This window comes from Pristis pectinata, chromosome 16, assembly GCF_009764475.1.
Source record: "Pristis pectinata isolate sPriPec2 chromosome 16, sPriPec2.1.pri, whole genome shotgun sequence".
NCBI classification, from domain to species: domain Eukaryota; kingdom Metazoa; phylum Chordata; class Chondrichthyes; order Rhinopristiformes; family Pristidae; genus Pristis; species Pristis pectinata.
This window is the reverse complement of record NC_067420.1, coordinates 28,406,652-28,426,868: the sequence shown is the minus strand read 5'-3', so window position 1 is coordinate 28,426,868 and position 20,217 is coordinate 28,406,652. Positions and strand designations below refer to the sequence as shown.

Sequence of the window (20,217 nt, the reverse complement as noted above, 5' to 3'; positions counted from 1 at the left end):
TCGCAATGATTAAGGTAGCTCACTGCTTCTCAGGGGGATGGGATGGGCCATAAATGCTGGTCTTGCAAGTGACACCCAGACCCTGAAAATGGATGGAAAAGATTTCATTTTCACCTTTTACAGATTTACTGAAAATTGTAAATGAGTATAGAAATGCAATCTCAGCCATTTGCATCCATTTTTCATTTATTGTTGCCCCTGAAAAGTAATTCAGTCAATGGCACTGCTGTGTATTTCCTTCATTAATAAGAGAGCCATAAACAATATGACAGACTACACAGTGTTGTAGTGAGAATCACACAATGAATGACATTGAGAAAAGATTAAAAACAGTATTACAAGACACAATTCAATTCCTACCTCCAAGAAACGAGAAATATCCCTTTTATCATTGACACCCATGGCAACAACATTTTCAAATAACCAGAAGAAAGGCCTGTCTTCCCACTCCTTTGGTCTGGTGTCATGAAGTAGTCGATAAAATTCAAAGAAAAGTCTTCCTGTGCCCTCTGCAAAAAGCACAACAAAACCATGATGATTAATAACATATAACCGAGGTTGACTTCTACTAAAGACATCATTCCACTCATCATTTGCACTTTTATTTGTCCTAATTAGCACTTATGAGCACAAGATATTTGTACATTTAAATGGGAACTGCATCAAACCAGATGCTGAAGAGAAGATCTTACAAAAGAATTCAAGGGGCTGGATTTTCCACCAATCTACTTAAATGCATTCTTCACATACAGGCGTCTCATAGAATATAGAACAGTACAGCATAGGAACAGGCCCTTTAGCCCTCCACGTCTTTGCCAACCATGAGCCAATCCAAACTGATCCAGTCTGCATGCACATGGTCCATATCCCTCTGTTCCTTGCCTGTTCATGTGTCTGTCTAAATGCCCCTTAAACGTTGCTGTTGTAACTACTTCTACGACCTCCCCTGGCAGCCCGTTACAGGCACCTACCACTCTCTGTGTAAAAAAATTTGCCTCACACATCTCCTTTAAGCTTTCCCCCCTCACCTTAAATGTATGCCCTCTAATGTTTGACATTTCCATCCTGGGAAAAAGACTCTTGACTATCTGCCCTTTCTATACCTTTCATAATTTTACATACTTCTATCAGGTCACGTCAGTCTCCAACACACCAGAGAAAACAATCCAAGTTTGTCCAGCCTCTCCTTATAGCTAATACACTCCAATTCAGGAAAACATCCAGGTGAACCCCTTCTGCACATCTTCAAAGCCTCCACATCCTTCCTATATTGTGGAGACCAGAACTGCACATAATACTCCAAATGTGGCCTAACCAAAGTTTTGTACAGCAGTAGCATGACTTGCCAGTTTTTCTACTCAATGCCCCAACTTATGAAGGCAAGCATGCCTTAAGTCTACTTTACCACTCTATCTACTTGTGTTGCCACTTTCAGGGACATATGGACTTAGACCCCCAAGCTCCCTCTGCACATCAATGCTCCTAAGGGTCCTACCATTTATTCTTCCTGCTTGATTTGACCTCCCAAAATGCATCACTTCCAGATATTGTCCAGATTAAATTCCATCTGCCATTTTTTTGCCCAGATTTCCAAGTGATTTATATCCTGCTGTATCCTGTGACAATTTTTCTCACTATCCACAACTTCAACAATTTTCATGTCATCTGCAAACTTACTAATTAAACCACCTACATTTTTATCCAAATCATTAATGTACATTATAAGGAACAGAGGTCCCAGAACTGATCCTTGCAGAACATCACTGGTCACAGACCTCCAGTCAGAAAAACACCACTCTACCTCTGTCTTCTATGACCAAACCAATTTTGTATCTAATTTGCCAACTCCCCGTGGATCTAATGTGATTTAATCTTCTGGATCAGCCTACCATGAGGGACCTTGTGAAATGTTTTACTGAAGTCCATGCAGACAATATCCACTGCCCTACCCTCATTACTCATCTTTGTTACTTGGTTACAAGGATATTGGTGCCCCTCCACTTTAGGTGCAGCCTATCCTTCTTATTCACATCCCACCTACCCTGGAAGAGTTCCCAATGGTCAAGGTGACCATAGTCCTGCTACACCAGCTCTTTAGCCATGAATTCAACTGTATTATTTTCCTATTTCTGGCCTCACTAGCAATGAGACACATCTCAAAATGGCAAACAATTGCTTGTGGACAAATGGTACAAAGCTTTTAGTGAAGGTTTTGTAAATCATAGGATACTATCTTGCAATATTCATTACTACTAGTCTTAAGATGTTAATAGTGACAAGTGTATTCTCTTTACATTTTAGGACCTAAATTCTACTAAATTAACTGAACAGCACCAGTGTAACTAATACAGACTTTGGATAACTCTGTATCTCTGAAAATCAAAGGGTGCTCTTGTACTTTTACATACTTTATATGTACTTTTAACACATATCACTTTTTTCCAATTAACTGTGCCATTTAACCAATTAAGTGTATTAATGCTGCCACAAAAATCAGATGATTTGATACAGTTGTACTGTATTTGCATAGTATAATAGTTAAAAGTAATTCTGATCATTTGGAGCTTGTTACAATCTTTCATGGCATACTTAAAGAAATATTACTTGTTGAAAAATGATTTGGTACAATCTTTCATGGCATACTTAAAGAAATATTACTTGTTGAAAAATGATTTGGTACAATCTTTCATGGCATACTTAAAGAAATATTACTTGTTGAAAAATGATTTGGAAAGAAACAAAAAATATATTGCTGTTATGTGACCACAGTATGAAAGGTCACAAGTAAATAAACTATTGTGTCAAAAACATAAGTCATGTGAAGAACTTTAGAAGTGGGCTTTGCGCTGTCATTCATGGCACCTGCATTGCAGAGTTTGGACTTAATCGTAAACAGAGTTATGATTAAGTCCAAGAAGGGCAATTACAAAAATGAGAAGTATTTCATTATAAATATAAATCTGGACTTTAAAGTTGTTAAGAATTCTCAATATTTTAAGGGTTTCATAGATTATCTATCCAGGTACATTAACATTAATATAGCATCAATAAGTATCTAAGATTATAATTCCAGTAGCATTCACCATATGTATTAATTAGGATGCAATCTTCTGTGAATGCTTTTCTTCTATAATAATATACTAGTATTTTCTAATATAATGATAGAGGTAGGGATGGCATAAATCACATTGCACTGGAACGTGACCAGGTGATTTCCCATAGCCAGAGTACCAAATTGCTTATCATATCTCCAGTGCCAAGAAGTTATTTTGCACAGCAAATAGAAAGCTGCTGGGAGAACACTAGGGAGTTCTCATGCAGCTCATTTTTGCCTTTTAGCAGTATTGGCTATTGCCAGGTGCCTAGGGACATTTTTGGCTAAAACAGATTAGAAGGGGTGTTTTTTTTAAATGGACAAAGTCTGGAAATGGAAAAAACATATCAGTTTTTACCTGATGGTTCCAGAAATCTCGAATACAGGCAGTAAGATCGTGGGATACATTGAAACAGTACTGATTGCTGAAAACCTTGGAAGTGCAGGCTCTCAGTACCGTAGCCTTGTAATACAGAGTGATGCAGCTGAGGAAGTTAAGCCTTTCAACACACACGAGTGAGATAGAAAGGGAGACATCAGAAAATGGAGTAAACAGAGACACAAAGAAAGGGAGCCATCTAGAAAAAGAGATAAAGGAAGAGAATGATAAAGGCAGGCATCAAGGATGAGTGAAGGCAGATCAAACATTATCTGGAAAGGGAAATTTTTAAAAACAGATGGCTGAAAGATTCCAGGCCAAAGACAGACACAAAATAGCAGGTGCACATATCATAGGGAAAGTGGAATAAGATAAAACAGAATTCAGAAGAACAAAAGTACATAAATGAATATACAAGAATTTATCAGCAGCTACAAACACTCTAGACTATATTCATTATAAAAACTTACTCTAGTTGGAATTTTTTTTTAATATGACTGTTAAGAGTTATTTTCGGAATTCACTCTTAGCAGAAGAAAAGACAATTTTAAAATTACTTTTATTCCATGAAACTAATGTCAGTTAGTAATGATATCCTTACACATTTCATATTTACACTGTTAGTCAACAGTGGAAGAGATGCTGATCCTGTGGCATGCTGGATACGCCACATTCACAAATGTCCAGCAAACAGCAAATAAAAAATGAAGTCCACTGAAAGTACTCATAAATTACAGCAAAAATGCCTCTATTAAACACAATAGTCAAGTAGAATTGAATTTGAATGATGCTTGTTTAACAACAGGAGTTTTGACTGTTATCTTGAAACTTGGGTATTAAGGTCAAATTCTTGCTGTCCTTCCTGTGCAATTATAGAACCACATAATACAAATAACTGAATGAGCAAGCTCTGCAGCGCCTCATGCCTTTAAAAGGTAACAATATTCTGTGTGAGGTGGAGAAGGAGTGGGGGTTCTTTAAGACAAAGCAAATGCTGCAACATAAAGCACTCACTATCAGCAACTATTGAACAATCTAAGACTGATAATGAACAATTGAACTGGCAAAAATAGTGGCAAAAAGATAAGCTCTCCAAATTATGTTTTCAATAACAGTTTGTGCATTGCCTTTTAATACCCAAGTACATCCTTCCAGATTTTAAATGCACAATACATTGCATTTACAAAATGTCCTACTTATGTGTGGTATTACAATCAGAGAATTGTTACAGCAGGGGAGGCCATAGGTCCATTGATCCTCTGCTGGTTTTATGTTGCCCCATTCCCTGAAACTTTTTCACTTTCTGATATTTACCCAATCCTCCTCCTGCTCAACTCATCCTGCTCCTGCATCCCTTAAGGATTGCACAATGCAGTCTATTTCCCTGTCCTTCCTGCTAAAATGCACCATTTTGCACTCCTCCATATTAAAGTTCACCTGTCAATTCCACTTGCCCATTCCTGACCTCTTGAAGTCAACTTCCATCCTCCTCAACCTTTACCACACCTTGAGGCTTTGTGTCAACACAAATTTACCCTGGATTCCAAGTTATTATTTTTTAAATTGCTGTGATCCCAGGACCAATCCCTGAGGAACATCACTATTTACCTCCTTTCAATCTAAAAATAACTACTTACCAATACATGAAATGAAAACAGAAACTGCTACCACAGACTCTTTTATATCTTGGCTTCCATTTTGCTAACCAATCTTTTGTGTGGAACTTTATCAAACACCTTCTGATACAGATGCAGTGACTAAATTACCAGACTATTAATCTAGAGGTCTAGTCTAACAAACCAGCAATTTTGATTTCAAATCCTACCACGGCCACTGTGGAATTTAAATCAAGTTGATAATCAGGAATTAAATTCACTGGTCTTTACTAATGATGACCACAATGACAGATGGTTGTAAAAACACACTGATGCTCTCAGGGTAGGCATTCTACCATCCTTTACCCAATCTGGCCTATTGTGACTCCAGACCCACTGCTGTGGTTGACTCTTAAATGCCCTCTGAAATGGTCCCCCTACTCAGTTCATGGGCAATAAGCAATGGGTAATAAATTCCAGAAACACTCAGATCCTGAAAAATGAATAAAAATGACACAAGTCCTTCTAATGCATCACCCACATCAACCAAGAAAAATATTAAAAAAACTCACAGGTTGAAAGGAAATAGCATCAACTTTTTCACTATATTCTAAGCTGGAGAACATGAGAGTAATCAAATAATATTTGGTGTAATATAAAGCCACCACATAGTCAATTAGACAAGCCTAGTTACACCTAAAAAGTACACGTAGATGTTTCAAAGGATATGGATATGGACACTGTGGATAAACAAAAAGGTTCCATACAAGAGATGAACAGCAATGGAAGAATGCAGAACTGAAAGTGGCCCTGTGAAAAAGCTTGATGATTGATCGGGAAGTAGCAAAGAATAGAGATAACAGGTTTGTTACTGATTGGGAGGTATTGACAAGTAGTCCTATGAGGTCTCTGCCAGGGCATCAGTTTTTCACTTTATGTATAGGGATGTAGAAATTAGATTGCACAATAGACTAAGCACAGAGTAAAATATAATAACCACCATTTCCAAGTTATTTCATGTCACTCTGGAAATTCAGTGAGACATTTCCTGGTTGTGAATCTGGTACAATTTCTGCAGCAACAAACAATGTGCTGCAGGAACTCAGCAAGTCGGGCAGTATCTGTAAAATGAAAGGAATTGTTGACGTTTCAGGTCTGATGCAGGGTTTCAACCCAAAATATCGACAATTCCTTTCCTCCCACGGATGCTGCCTGACCCGCTGAGTTCCTCCAGCAGATTGTTAGTTGCTCCAGATTCCAGCATCTGCAGTCTCTTGTGTCTCCATTGTACTACAATTTTTGTATCAGCTTTTGGACCTTGTGGAGTAAATTAGTCCATGTTGCCCCAGTAGGAAGTATTGTTGGACAGTCCTGGGACAACTAGATCTTTGTACCACAACACAGAATTGAAACACTACTAAGATCGAGCAAGTGGAAAGAAATCAGTGGGAGAGTGTTTCAGTAGTCATGATCATAAATCGGTTGGATTTGGCATAGTTGTGGAAAAGGCCAAAGGCAGACCAAGAGTAACAGTTCTGGGGAAAGGCCAATTTTAGAAAGCAGTGATTTAGCATAAGTGAGCTAGAAACAACTACTTTAAGATAAATCAGTGCCAGAGTAGTTCAAAGAGAAGATAGTGAGGGCTCACATCAAGTATGATCCCACAAGGAAAATGAGTGGGATTCCCATTTCTAGAGCCCTATGACAGTCAAGGAGCACAGAGTAGAAAAGAAAGTGCAGAAGGAAAAGTAAAAATGAAACTGGGGCATGAAAAATATTAGTAGGTAATTTCAAAGTAAACCCAAAACTGGGGCAAGAGATAACCAAGGAAGTAGTAAGCTGCACACAGAAGCAGAAGGCATAGGTTATGGTTCACAAGGAATACTTTGTACATTTGTTGTCAAATGTGCAAATTTGGCACTCTCCCTTAGATCCTTTGTGCCTGTCCTTTGATGATAAATAATGTCAGTATGATCATCAGATGAGGTTATGTCAATTTGACAAAGAACAAAAGAAGGAAAATTAATATTGTTTGGGATGGTTTATAGACCTCCAAATAGTCCCAGGTAGATAGAAGAGCAGAGCAAATTTGTCAGCAATTCTCTAAAGATCTATGGTAGTATAATAGCAAGGGATTTCAAATATTAACAGGAGTTCAGTGGAAAAGATGTGGGAGAACTTCTTTAGCCAGCATGCAGCAAATTCATTTCTGGATTTACTTTTAGTGCAACAGAAAAGAATATCAGTGGGAGAGCATTTTGTGGCAGTGATCATGGTACAGCCAGATTTGGGATTGTTATGGAAAAGGACAATAATAAAAGAGGAGTAAAGATTCTAAATGATAGCAAGGCACTGAGACATGTTTTAGCAACAGTGAACCGGAGACAGTGACTTGAAGGTAAATCAGTGTCAGAGTGATAGGAGGCTTTTAAGATTGGAGCTTCAAAGGGTTCAGGGTACACAGATTCCTACAAGGTAAAATGGTGGGATTGCCAGGTTTGGAGCTCCCTGGATAACAAAGTGTACAGAAGGAAGACAAGTCAAAACAGAGAAGCGTATGTAGGACACTGAAAGTTTAATACTACAGAAAGCCTAGAAGAAAATTGAGAGTGTAGGAGCAAAAATGAAAAGGAAATTAGGAAAAAAAAGTATATGAAAAAAAATAGTAGCACCTAAAGCCTGTTCTGCCATTCAGTGAGATCAAGGCTCCTCTCTGGCTTATCTCCTTTTTACCACATTTCTTAATATTTTTGGTTACCAAAATTCTTCCAATCTCAATTTTTAAATTAATAAATGACAAAGCCTCTGTTGCCATTTGGAGAAGAGGCTTCCAACTTTCTACCACCCTTTATTTTTATCATTATATTTTTATATATAAGAGTTACAAATAATACTGTTTAATTGGCTGGAGTACAGATGAGTACCTGTTGGTGGCACTGGCAACCCACATACAGGGCTTACATTTTTAAAACTAATAATGATTGAAAAAATCAGCCTCTTTAGACCAACCAATCTTGAAAAATTGGCTTGTAATTTACAATGATAAATATACTGCAGGCAATATATTTTATAATGCCAACCATGCATTTAGTCTTAAGAATGTGGTATTCAAAATGTGGATACTGTGCACAGACTACTGACCAATTACATTTGTTTGTTAACGTGTATTAGCACCCATCAGTCATTGAGATGACTGTGGCAACACAAGATAAAACCCCCAGTAAAGCTACAACATAGGCAGCAGTGGAGAATTTTGAATGGGCAGGTATTATTATTATTAATATTGTTTCAAGTTGAAAGCTGATGATTTGTCTCAAGTATTTCTTAAATAACTGAAAACATACAATTTTGCCAAGCAATGAAAACTGAACATACACCAAAAATAAATAATTCAAGCTCTGCCTATTGGGTAAATGTTCATACTACATCCACTGTCAGTGCATTAAACATGGTAATTTCATCAAAGCCCACAAGGAAACTAAATGCTCGGAACTTTTTGTTACTCACTTTACTAAAATAGCTGTTATGTAGTAAGTAACCTTGTACTTTAAAATATAATACAATTGAACATAGACAATTAAAGCCATTGGCCCCCTTTTCAAAAATAGTAAGTAAGCATCTGATGCTCTCTCCCTAACTGTTGTCATCTTACCTTCTATGCCTCTCCCCTGTACTAGTTCTGAATGGATTTGAAATGTTAATCTATCTTTTCTGTTTACAAATTCTATAATGCTGGCTGTATATATCTACATTTTCTGTTTTTATTTTAGGTTTCAACATTAATATAATTTTTCTCTCTACATTTCCACTATGAAAGTGCTGCTCTGAACCTAACTTTCCTGTCTCTTCTAAACTCCGCTTTGCCACCCTAGTGATCAACCAGATAATGACATTTCCCTATGTCATTTGTTTTACCTTTCCTTCCAACATTTACTGCCTTCTATACCTTTAAACTTACTTCTCATTCACTTCCTTTTAAAGTTAAATGGACCATAATTCACTCATCTGATGCTTAAAATCTATCTTGTAACTCTTCTTCATTTCTTCTTTTTTTGTGTTTCAGTGAACAGAAAATAACACAGGATTCAAGATTTCAACTGCATTGTATGGTTTGGGAATAAATATCTCCTACTTTTCTCCATAGTCATTTATATAATTCAGCCTTCTATTTGCTTTTCCAATATGATAATCAGTTTAAATGCTGAGTTTACAATATTGGTAAATGACTTCAGGCTTTACCCTGCACTATTTCAATACCATTCATGGTGTTCTTGTATATATCTACAAGATATATGGAGCAACTTTAAGTACATGCACTTCCAGGAGGTGAAGCCTCATATTACAAACAAGTATTTATAAATATATCCTATTATCCATGTTTTTCCACTATGTGAAATAGTTTATGCTTTTTCATACAACAAATTATTCTCTCTTGTTGCATCTGCTTCAGTGTTCCAACTCTTATTATACATTCTTGACTTCCTTCTCAATTGAACTACTCCCTTACTGTATTGTTTAAGACAATAAAGTATCCAACTGTAGCCACAAAAAGTAGATTTCACCCATTTCTGTGCAGTAAATGAGGATTATATTTTTCCCTGATGCCAAATTAGGTGTTGGCCCTCCAAAAATATGGGACGTCCTCCCTTTAGGAACTCAGTATTGTGGTTTTCTCCCATTTGAAAATGTTGGAAGCTGAGATGCATGTCCACATAGGTTGCCATAAAGATGAGCAAAAATTAGGAGGAGGTAGAAGACAAAGAGGGAGGGGGAAGTGAAAGAGGGTAAGGTAGAAATTGAGAATAAAGTGAGGGTAAGAAGAAATCAGGCTGAGTGGAAGTGTCAAATAACATGGAGATGAGTAATGGGTTCCTCACACACTATGGAGAGGCCCAGTTAGAACCCATGCCATGATTGGATTGCTGTAACTGCAATCAGCAGGGCCACAGATCACAGAATCTACTCCACAGATACAGAATCTTTGTCAGTGTTGCTGGTCTGCAAGGGTTTCATGTATGGTTTATGACTTTCTGTCCCAATGTATTCTTGTTTTACTGTGAGTGAACAATGAAGATCATGGATCATTATGTTTTGATATAATTTCTGTTGTTAAATCAAAATGTACACTACTCACATAATGAAGTCATCAATGAGTTCAAAATAGATTGGGAATTGATACCAGCATTGGGGTGATTCAGAAGTATCTGACCCAATTGCCAACAGGTGGGACTTCTGCTGGAAATCCGAGTACAATTATGAGGCTAATGCTTTTTAGGGAATTATCCATTGCTGTGGTAGATGGATAACTTCATTTCAGTACCCATGAGAAAAAAAATATTATTTTAATTTTTGAAGTAATGAGAAAGGAGCAGAAAATTGAAAAAATACAGAAAAGGTGGTATTTTTTTCACATTTTGTTTTTAGGCATTATATTCATGCAAATAAAAATATAGCCTTGTTTTCAAAGAGCTTATTACACAAATAATGTTTGAAAATTCAACTAGTCCACACCTAAGGTACATAAAGACAGTATTACTTTGAGGCCTTGTATATTTACTTATCAGAAATCATTTGAATAAGAGTTATTGTTTCCATCTGCAAAGTCATGTTGACAGTGGAATCTTAAACCCAAAAAGGGATGATTGTGGCTTTTCACGAGCCCTATTGGGAAATCTGGGCCTTGCTAAAATAAGCCTTTCGCATTTTTAGCTTAACAGCAATGTTACAGCATGGGAGAATTATTTCAAAGGTATTACTGTGCATCTAGGAACATAGAAAAATAATTCATATCAGTTAACAGGAGCTCAAATGTGCTCCATATCAATTATATAAGCCAATCCTGCTCTGTCATATGACTGGACAGTGCCATCTGTACACTACAGATATTACACAGTACAGACATATTCACTTAATGTCAAAATATACAAAATAAAAGTATACTAAAGTTAATATAACGCTTTGTAACTGATGAATGCACTGAAGCTTTTCTCACTCCAAATGAGCATATGTCATTTTTTCATAATTTGAAAATATAAGCCTATAAAATGCAAGCAGTTGGATAGAATTTAAGATGTTATTCCATTGATGAGCTTTAAGGCATAACATTTAGCACTCAAGGCAGTTTCAGATGGTCGTTCCTGCTGTAATTCAATGAGCTGTACTAAATAAATTAGTAGTACCTGTATGTATTGGATCCCTGATAAAAGATAAGTTGTAGACCCAGAGAAACATAATGGTACAGAAACAAAACATGAGGTGTATTGTATAAAGTTTAGAAAGGAAATATTCAAAACATAGATGACCTTCCATCTGACAGTGACAGAAACAGTAGCCTCTTATTTGGCCACCCAGCGACCATATTCTGGCAAATTAGGTTAATAGGCACCCACTGTGTCTAGCAGGGAACAGGCTCACAAACGAATAAAATACTTGCCGAGATATCATACTTAAAACAAATGTAGTCACTCTGGATATGCAAATAGGGGGCCTATTGTAAGTCAGGTTTCCCTTTGGGTATTCGACAATGGCTTTCAATAAAACCACTCCTTAGCTGGAACTGTCTGCAATCAAATTTTTTTTTTAATTTTTCTGATCTAACTTTGGATCTGGAAGCAGTATGTGTGGATTGCTTTGACTCTCCAATGACCTCTGATCCTTTTGGCAACCTTATATATATTCTCATTCTGTCCTGAAGATAAGATTCCAATAAATGTGCCGCAAGTAACATCAAATTGTTAGGGCTGTAGTATTTTTTCCCTCTTTCCATTTTTGAATACTAGAATAGATTTTTTTTTAATCTGTGTAGGCTGTAGGCATAGTTGGCAAGGCCAGCATTTATTATCCATCCCTTCAAAAGGTGGTAGTGAGGTGTCTTCTTGAACTATTATAGACCTTATACTGGAAGCGTTCCCACTCTACCATTGGGTTGGGAGTTCTGGTATTTAGACAATGAAGGAACAGCCATTTCAAGTCAGTATTCTACATGACTTAGAGTGGAACTTGGAGTTTTTCTGCTTGAGGTTTGTCTGTGACCTTTGAGAACAATGTACAAACTTAACAACTGTCTAAATTGATCTCAAAGTCAAAGTCAGTGTCATCCTCAGACTGAGAAATCTTAACTCGGGATCCTTGTAGACTGCTGCTGCTGAGATATGCCACAAATATAGCTGTATAAGTCAAGAAAAGTACAGACAGCAAACTGGGGAATCTTTCACTTGGGTAAATGCAGCTTCTGCACTCGCACTGAAAAGTGGTATTTGGCTGCCGTGCAGAGTGTGCCCTTACAGACACCTTCCTGACAATTTCCTGCTATAACCAGCCTTTCAGACAAAAACTTCCTCCTCCATACAGTTCACACAAAATGCTGGAGGAACTCAGCAAGTCAGGCAGCATCTATGGAGGGAAATAAACAGTCAATGTTTCGGGATGAGACCCTTCATCAGGACTGTTTATTTCCCTGCATAGATGCTGCCTGACCTGCTGAGTTCCTCCAGCATTTTGTGTATTGCTCTAGATTCCAGCATCTACAGAATCTCTTGTGTGTCCTCCATACACTTCTTCTGAATGTTTTACTTAAATGAATGGAGGTGGAGAATGTTTAGAACATAATAAATACACACTCAGTTAATCACACAGAGGCCCTCTCAGGAGGCACATTATGGTGACTTAAATAAGGAAATAAGAGGAGAAAAAGTGAAGATTACCTAGAAAAAAGCTACATAATCAGAACACTGGAATTCAAGAATATGATATGAATTCACACTCATCTGTTTGGTAAGATTCATACTTAATATGTACAGGATCAATCAGGCTGTCTAGTAATCAGTGGTGCAATACTTTGTGACATGGAATCCTGACTCTTGGGACAATGCAGGTTAATGTGAACAAACTGGATTAATATTTCTGTGGAGGGAAAAAGGGAAAGAAAAACTTTGAAAGACAGAACCTCAAGAATCATACATACTGGTTTGACCTTGAACAAGAATAAATTATTCTTACCATATAAACCCTTTCTTGCAGGGTTTACAATAGAAAGATCATTGCATGGGCTTCCTCCAATCACCAAATCAAATGGACCCCACTCATGAATCTGAAATTTAAAAAAAGTCAATTGAATGGAAGATGCCCATCAAACTAACATTAACTTTCTTCATTGATTCTTGATATACCACTTCTATTTATTTTTAAAGACAATAGACTTTTATAATCTATTGCCTCTTCTCATCATGTTATGGCATGTGGTCACTGTTTATGTTGCAACAATTTCCTTCCTTTCCAGCTCCAGAATTGTACATAATATTTATGCAGAAATAACCAGATGACATTCCAACAGATACAGATAAATGTTTCTAACTTTACAATAACTGCGGTGTTGGCTCTGCAGTTCTACTTCTTGGTATTCTAACAATAAGTTTGTTTCTCTTACATTTTGCCTGCTGATGTTCCTGACGTCATGCACATATGTGATCTTTCCTTCATGCCGGACGGTTCCCACTGCAATTGAGTCTTCACATATTTCAGAGGCAACATATCTCTCAACTTTAAATCCCAAATCCCTTAAAACTAAATATCCTGTTGAAAAGAAAGGAACAGCAATTAGCTGCTATTAGGGCTTGCAATTCAGAATGCTAATACAAACTGATTATCGCACAGATTTTGCTGGGTCTTGCCTGAAGTTTGTGAATTCCACATCAATGTGGAAGTCCCAAACTTGCAGACCAAGCTCCACCTGTGATCTCTGAGCTGCACTCCAATGCTGGGCTCTGCCAGAGTCCAACAGTGGAGCAGGAGTTTGATGGAATTCCTGAGTGTTTGGGCGAGGGAATCTATTCTTGACAACAACAAAGTTCAAACCAGCTCAGGATCCACATCTGAATGGGAACTTTAAGCTTGAAGAATTTGATAATTATATTTTTTCCCAATTATTTGTTTGCTTTAATATGTTTTAACAATTTAAAAGTTTTTAAATGTTTCTGATGTCCTTATCCTTGGTATCAGAACTCACGGATCTAGGAAATGTTGTACTGCATTCTTAACTGCAGTGTAGCCATGGGTATTTGGTGAAGAGTATGCTTAAGGAGATGACACAAGCCCTCAGTTCCCGGTTGTAATTTGATTAATAAGAAGTGAATCAGGTGCTTCTGGAAAGAAGGAAAATTTGAAGTTTCCCCAGGAAGTCTTCCTTTCATTTAGAAGCCTGGAGTGATATGTAGAGTAAGCTAAACTTTCAATATATTCTGTAAAATATGGGACAGAATTTGGCACCTTGGGGGGAAATAAAATTGAGAGGAGCACTGATTGTAATAATACAGAGTGATGGGGAGAGATACTCAAAGAGGAGAAAAAAGAAGGGTTACCCCTTGCAGCAAAGTTTTGCATTGTTATTTTTAGGATTTTGTGTATGAAGAATTTGCCACAATAGGCAACCAAACTTGGATATGTCAGCACCTCAGGGAGTTAAAAACTTTTGAAGGGGAATGAAAGGCTTGTCATTGAAGAGGAGCCCAAAGGAACAATGTTCACTTTCGGTGAAATGGGTAAACTGGTATTTGTCATTCAGTTAACCATTATAAAAGTCAACTGTCACTTTACTGCACCCAATGAAACTGCAAATTACTGCCCTCACATCCTATGGGTGACCACAGAAATGTAGGAGACATGGATTTGTTCTCAAAAGCGATAGCAAGGCTAAAAGTGTTGATAGGTGAATGAAGACTAAAGTAATACCTCCAGAAGTTAAAGTAAATGAAATTTTTGTGGATGTGATTAACAAGCAAATCTTCAAGGAGGATACAAACCGGTGTGAGGAGAAAAAAAGATTCAAGGTCAGTATGAAATTCAATGGGAATAATGTTGTTAGAATCAGAGCTTTCATTGGAGTTCAGAGCAAAAAGATTCATCAGACCAGAATGTGACAAAACATGAGGTTCTCATAATTGAAAATTAAATGCAAAATACTGGAAATGGAGCTAATAAATAAAATAAAGCCAATACAGTCAGCTTTCTTTTTAGCCATTATACAAGATAAATGATAGAAAGGACAATTCAAGGGAAGTATTAGAGAGCGATTTAACAAGGAGCAGAAGAGTAGTTGCTGGAGGTACAAGTAAACAAGAATTGCCTCTTCTTTCAAAAAAATTGATGTTGGCTGTGCAAGTAGAATGTTTGCATATGCAGAGGCCTAAGATACAATCAGTTTAGGGTGTTTTGAAACAATTAAAGAACTAGGTTGCAACTGGCAGAAGTTTTAGTGACACTGGAAAATCATAATTGAGTAATTCAAGAAAAATATAAAACATTTCCAGTGTTATTAACAATATAAAACATTTAAAATAATTCTCCAATTCCTAATTCAGGAATGGGGAACACTTACAGTCAAGCAAATGCTGATCTAAGATTAGGATTGGTTTGCATTGTTTAGCTACTCAAGAGATAAAGCAAGCCATAGGCAGCTTTTTATAAATGCTTTTCTTGTTAGGAATGGGAAATTATAGGCCAGTGAGCCTGATGTCAGTCATAGGTAAATTATTGGAAGGTATTCTAAGGGACTGGATATATAAGTTTTTGGATAGACAGGGCCTGATTAGGGATAGTCAGTATGGCTTTGTGTGTGGTGGGTCATGTCTAACCAATCTTATAGAGCATTTTTTTGAGGAGGTTACCAAGAAGGTTGATGAAGGAAAAGTGTTGGAATTTATCTACATGGACTTTAACAAGGCCTTTGACAAAGTCCCGCATGGGAGGCTGGTCTAGAAGGTTAAGTTGCATTCAGGATGAAGTAGTCAATTGAATTCAACATTGGCTTAGCGGGAGAAGCCAGAGCATGGTAGTAGATGGTTGTCTCTCTGACTGGAGGCCTGTGACTATGGTGTGCCACAGGGATTGTTGCTAGGTCTGTTGTTGTTTATCATCTGTATTAATAATTTAGATGATAATGTGGTAAACTAGATCAGCAAATTTGGGGATGACACCAAGATTGGAGGCAGCAAGGAAGGCTATCAAAGCTTGCAGCGTGATCTTGACCAGCTAGGAAAATGGGCTGAAGAATGGCAGATGGAATTTAATGCAGACAAGTGTGAGGTGATGCACTTTGAGAGGACAAACCCGGGTAAGACTTACACAGTGAATGGTAGGGCTCTGAGGTGTGCAGTAGAACAAAGGGACCTGGGAATACAGATTTATAGTTCCCTGAAAGTGGCATCACAGGTAGATAGGGTCATAAAGAGAGCTTTTGGCACATTGGCCTTTATAAATCAGGGCACTGAGTACAGGAGTTGGGATGTTATGTTGAAGTTGTACAAGATGTTGGTTAAGCCGAATTTAGAGTATTGTGTGCAGTTCTGGTCACCTATCTACAGGAAAGATAGCAATAAACTTGAAAGAGTGCAGAAAAAAATTACAAGGATGTTGCTGGGACTTGAGGACCTGAGTTTTAGGGAAAGGCTGGATAGGTTAGGACTATTCCCTGGAGCGCAGGAGAATGAGGGGAAATCTTATAGAGGTATACAAAATTATGAGGGGTATAGATAGGGTGAATGCAAGCAGCCTTTTTCCCCTCAGGTTGGGTGAGACTAGAAGTAGAGGTCATAGGTTTAGGGTGAAAGGTGAAATATTTAAGGGGAGTCTGAGGAGAAACTTCTTCACTCAGAGGGTGGTTCAAGTGTGGAACGAGCTCCCAGTGGTAGACATGGGTTCAATTGTAACATTTAAGAGAAGTTTGGATAGGTACATGATGGGAGGGGTTTGGAGGGATATGGTCTGGGTGCAGGTAGACGGGACTAGGCAGAAGATCAGGTCAGCATAGACTAGATAGGTGAAGGGCCTGTTTCTGTGTTGTAGTACTCTATGATTCCATAACTATACCAAATTGTGGCGTAGATTATAAAAGACTACCACAGGATATAGAAGGATTATCAGGCTGAGCACAAAGATGTCTTATGCTACTCAATGTAGAGAATATTTCTGAGAAAGTAAGGAAAGGAAATATACCTTATTTAGGAAGATTTTAAATAAGGTAGAATAGCAACAGGGCATTGGTAAAGCAAGAACACAATTCATTAAACGTGTCAGTGTGTGCAGATGTAGTTATGATAGGGGAAAATGAATTCTTCAGCTTTATTTCTAGAAGCAGGGAACACAAAAGTAAGAAGGACTGGCATAGTACAAATCTTCAAAATTATGAAAGGTTTTTTATAGAAATAGGAAAGTACAAATTTGGAATACTTCCTGAAAATAATACCTCCATAAAGATTTACCTTGGAATATGGGGATCTCTGCCACAAGACATCATTGAAATATATTTCAATAAGATATATGTTGTTTAAAGACTATAAAGACAGGCGAGTGTAGGCAGACACAAGTACAAATCAGTTTGGGTGATTGTCTGATTTCTGTACCATTTTATAGCTCAACTGGATCCTTTTTAAACAAATATAAAATTCCATTGCCTGTTCCATATGTTGGTCAAAAAAAGTTGATAGTAGAAATTCATTACCTAATAATACTATAATCACGCATGTAGTTCACAGTTCAGTGCACAACAGGCAATTGGTTCATAACTATTGTGTGTACTTCATGCTTGCAATACAACTTTAAAATTAGTTCCATGGATTCTGCTAATTTTTAGGAATATTTCGTCATTTAACATTCAACCTTGGTCCGTTTCTGTTGAGGGTATTCCTCAAAGCAGTGAGGAGAGTCTGTGTTCTAATTTCATAAGGTTAAATCATTACAATCTCAATAACTGAGTCTATCACTTGGAATGTAGCAATTTGTGCCAAAATCTCATTGGCATAACCTTTCACGGTTTCTGCAATCTACATCTGCATTTACATCTATCGATTGGAAGAAAATCTGAGCATATGTTCATTAATAAATAATTTGCACTTAGTAATTATGAAATTCAGTGGCATATTTACTGGAATTTATTTCTATTTTGCAGACTACATTATAACATGTTTGGAACTTTACCTGTTGCTATCCCATCAAACAATGACAGAACTTTGATTGGTTTTCTGTTCTCAGCAGGTACTGCAGGATAAATTTTAGGTGGATCCTGGAATTAAAGAATTGTAAATAGTCACTTGTGGTAGGAAGCTGTAGACTAATTGCAATTTAACTTTGTATTTTAAAAATAAAATCTAATAATACATAAAGTCATTTTCAGCAAATTCCTATTTGCATAGTGTAAAGAAACCATTTAGTTGGGATAAGTTTTATTTTTATATTTAAATATAATTTGTCAAAATCACTTTTTTTCTCAGTGCTCCAAAAATGGCCATAAGCTTAGCTTGAAGTAAAAATGCTCCCCAATTTCTATTATATATGCAAACCTTCAAATATTATCCACCAGAGGAGATTATTATTTGTCCATTGTAAATTATTATAAAATACTCATTCCCAGTATAAAAATGCTGATATTATGAAATTAATTCTATCAAATTCCTTAGGTATTTAATAAAGACATTATATTCAAAAATAGTGTTAAAATGATTAGGTATAAATATATTGTGTTCATACAATAACAATGGCAGAAGTTATTTCTGTTCTCAGATGATAAAGCCACATAAATTATTCCAATGAAATATTCATCAGAGCTGGTTTTTATTTATTCGTCTTTCCAGATCTGGGCATTGTTGGCAAGGAAAGCATTTATTGTCTATCGCTAATTGCACTTGCGCTTTCCTATTAGAGCCCATTGATGTTAGTTTTCCCAGGGCTCATTGATTCCACACTGGGTCAAATGCTGCCTTGATGTTCAGAGCAATCATTTTCACCTCACCTCTGCGATCATTTTTTTTGGGCCATGCTAAGATCAAGGCTATGATGAGATCTGGAGCCAAGAGGTTCTGGCCAAACCTAAAATGGGTATTTAGCAAGCAAGTTATTGATGAGTAAGTGCCATATGATAGCAGTGCTAAAGACAACTTCCATCACTTTGCAGATGTTTGAGAAAAGCCACTTTGGGAGGTGATCAGCCAGACTGGATTTGTTGTGTCTTTTGTGAACAGGAAACACCTGGGCAATTTTCTACATTGTTGTGTAAATGCCAATGTTGTAACTGTGCCGGAACAGCTTAGTAACAAATTTTGTAATCTGCCTGACACAAATAAAGTTTATAACATGTTGCATTCAACAAAAAATAATTTCATTTATTAATATACAAACATGCTCTTCTCTTGCCTGAGTGGAAGAAACTGTACTACTTACATATTCTTGGCCATTGTCACTGGCAAAAAACTCTTGAAGTTTCATGGTCCAGTCACTGCGTCTTCTCAGCACTCCATAGCTTTCATATGGAAGGCACATGTAACATCGCCAAGGATCTTGAACCTTGGCTTCTTCAGAAGCACCTGGACCCACCAAAATATCTATGCAGTCCACACAAAAGCATCTAGAGACAGAAATAGGGAACTGTCTAACCAATGTTACCATTTAATTGGCAGGATAATTGTGTTTAAAATTCCTTGTATCATTAAACCTTGACATTTTTCAGCTGATCACAAAGAGCCATGTGGATTTGAAAAGGTAGGAGATGCGCAATGAGCTCAAATAACATTCCTGAAGAAGTAATTAAAGCAGAAATGAGCACAAACTTCCAGAAAACCTTTGGTAAAGTTGCTCAATTGAGAATGCTAGCTAAAATTAAAATTCATGGAACTAATTGAAAATTATAGCTCAGGGTACAAGATTTACCCAGAGCAACGAACACAAAATGCTAGAAGAACTCAGCAGGTCAGGCAGCATCTATTGAGGGAAATGAACTGTCGACGTTTCGGGCTCTTGGTCTTGGCCCGAAACGTCAACTGTTCATTTCCCTCCATAGATGCTGCCTGACCTGCTGTGTTCCTCCAGCATTTTGCGTTCGTTGCTCCAGATTTCCAGCATCTGTAGTCTCTCTCATGTCAAGATTCACCCAGAGGCAAGAGACAAAGAATGAAGATAATGACACACACTCTGGCATGATCTGTATACGGACCTCAACCATTCACTGTTATTATTAACGATCTATATGTTGGGATAAGGAGCTGCATATTCATGTTTGCAAATGATACATAGAGGAGGCTTTGTAAACAATATAACTTGAAACTTAACTTTAAAATGATTTATTCAAAAATTTAAAGAAGTAGTAAAACTACGTCCACAACTTG

At 37.1% G+C, this 20,217-nt stretch overlaps 1 protein-coding gene across 1 annotated transcript in view; it reads right to left on the bottom strand.

Moving 5' to 3' along the window:
* The window catches only part of LOC127578688 (DNA (cytosine-5)-methyltransferase 3A-like), a 229,557-nt gene that overhangs the window by 29,875 nt on the left and 179,465 nt on the right, over nucleotides 1-20,217 (bottom strand). Inside the window, exons 13-17 of the mRNA XM_052030967.1 lie at nucleotides 19,277-19,460; nucleotides 18,038-18,122; nucleotides 13,494-13,639; nucleotides 13,067-13,157; nucleotides 361-509 (exon numbers count right to left, since the gene is read on the bottom strand). Coding sequence (XP_051886927.1) covers nucleotides 361-509; nucleotides 13,067-13,157; nucleotides 13,494-13,639; nucleotides 18,038-18,122; nucleotides 19,277-19,460 — 655 coding nt within the window. The remainder of the gene's footprint in view (nucleotides 1-360; nucleotides 510-13,066; nucleotides 13,158-13,493; nucleotides 13,640-18,037; nucleotides 18,123-19,276; nucleotides 19,461-20,217) is intronic.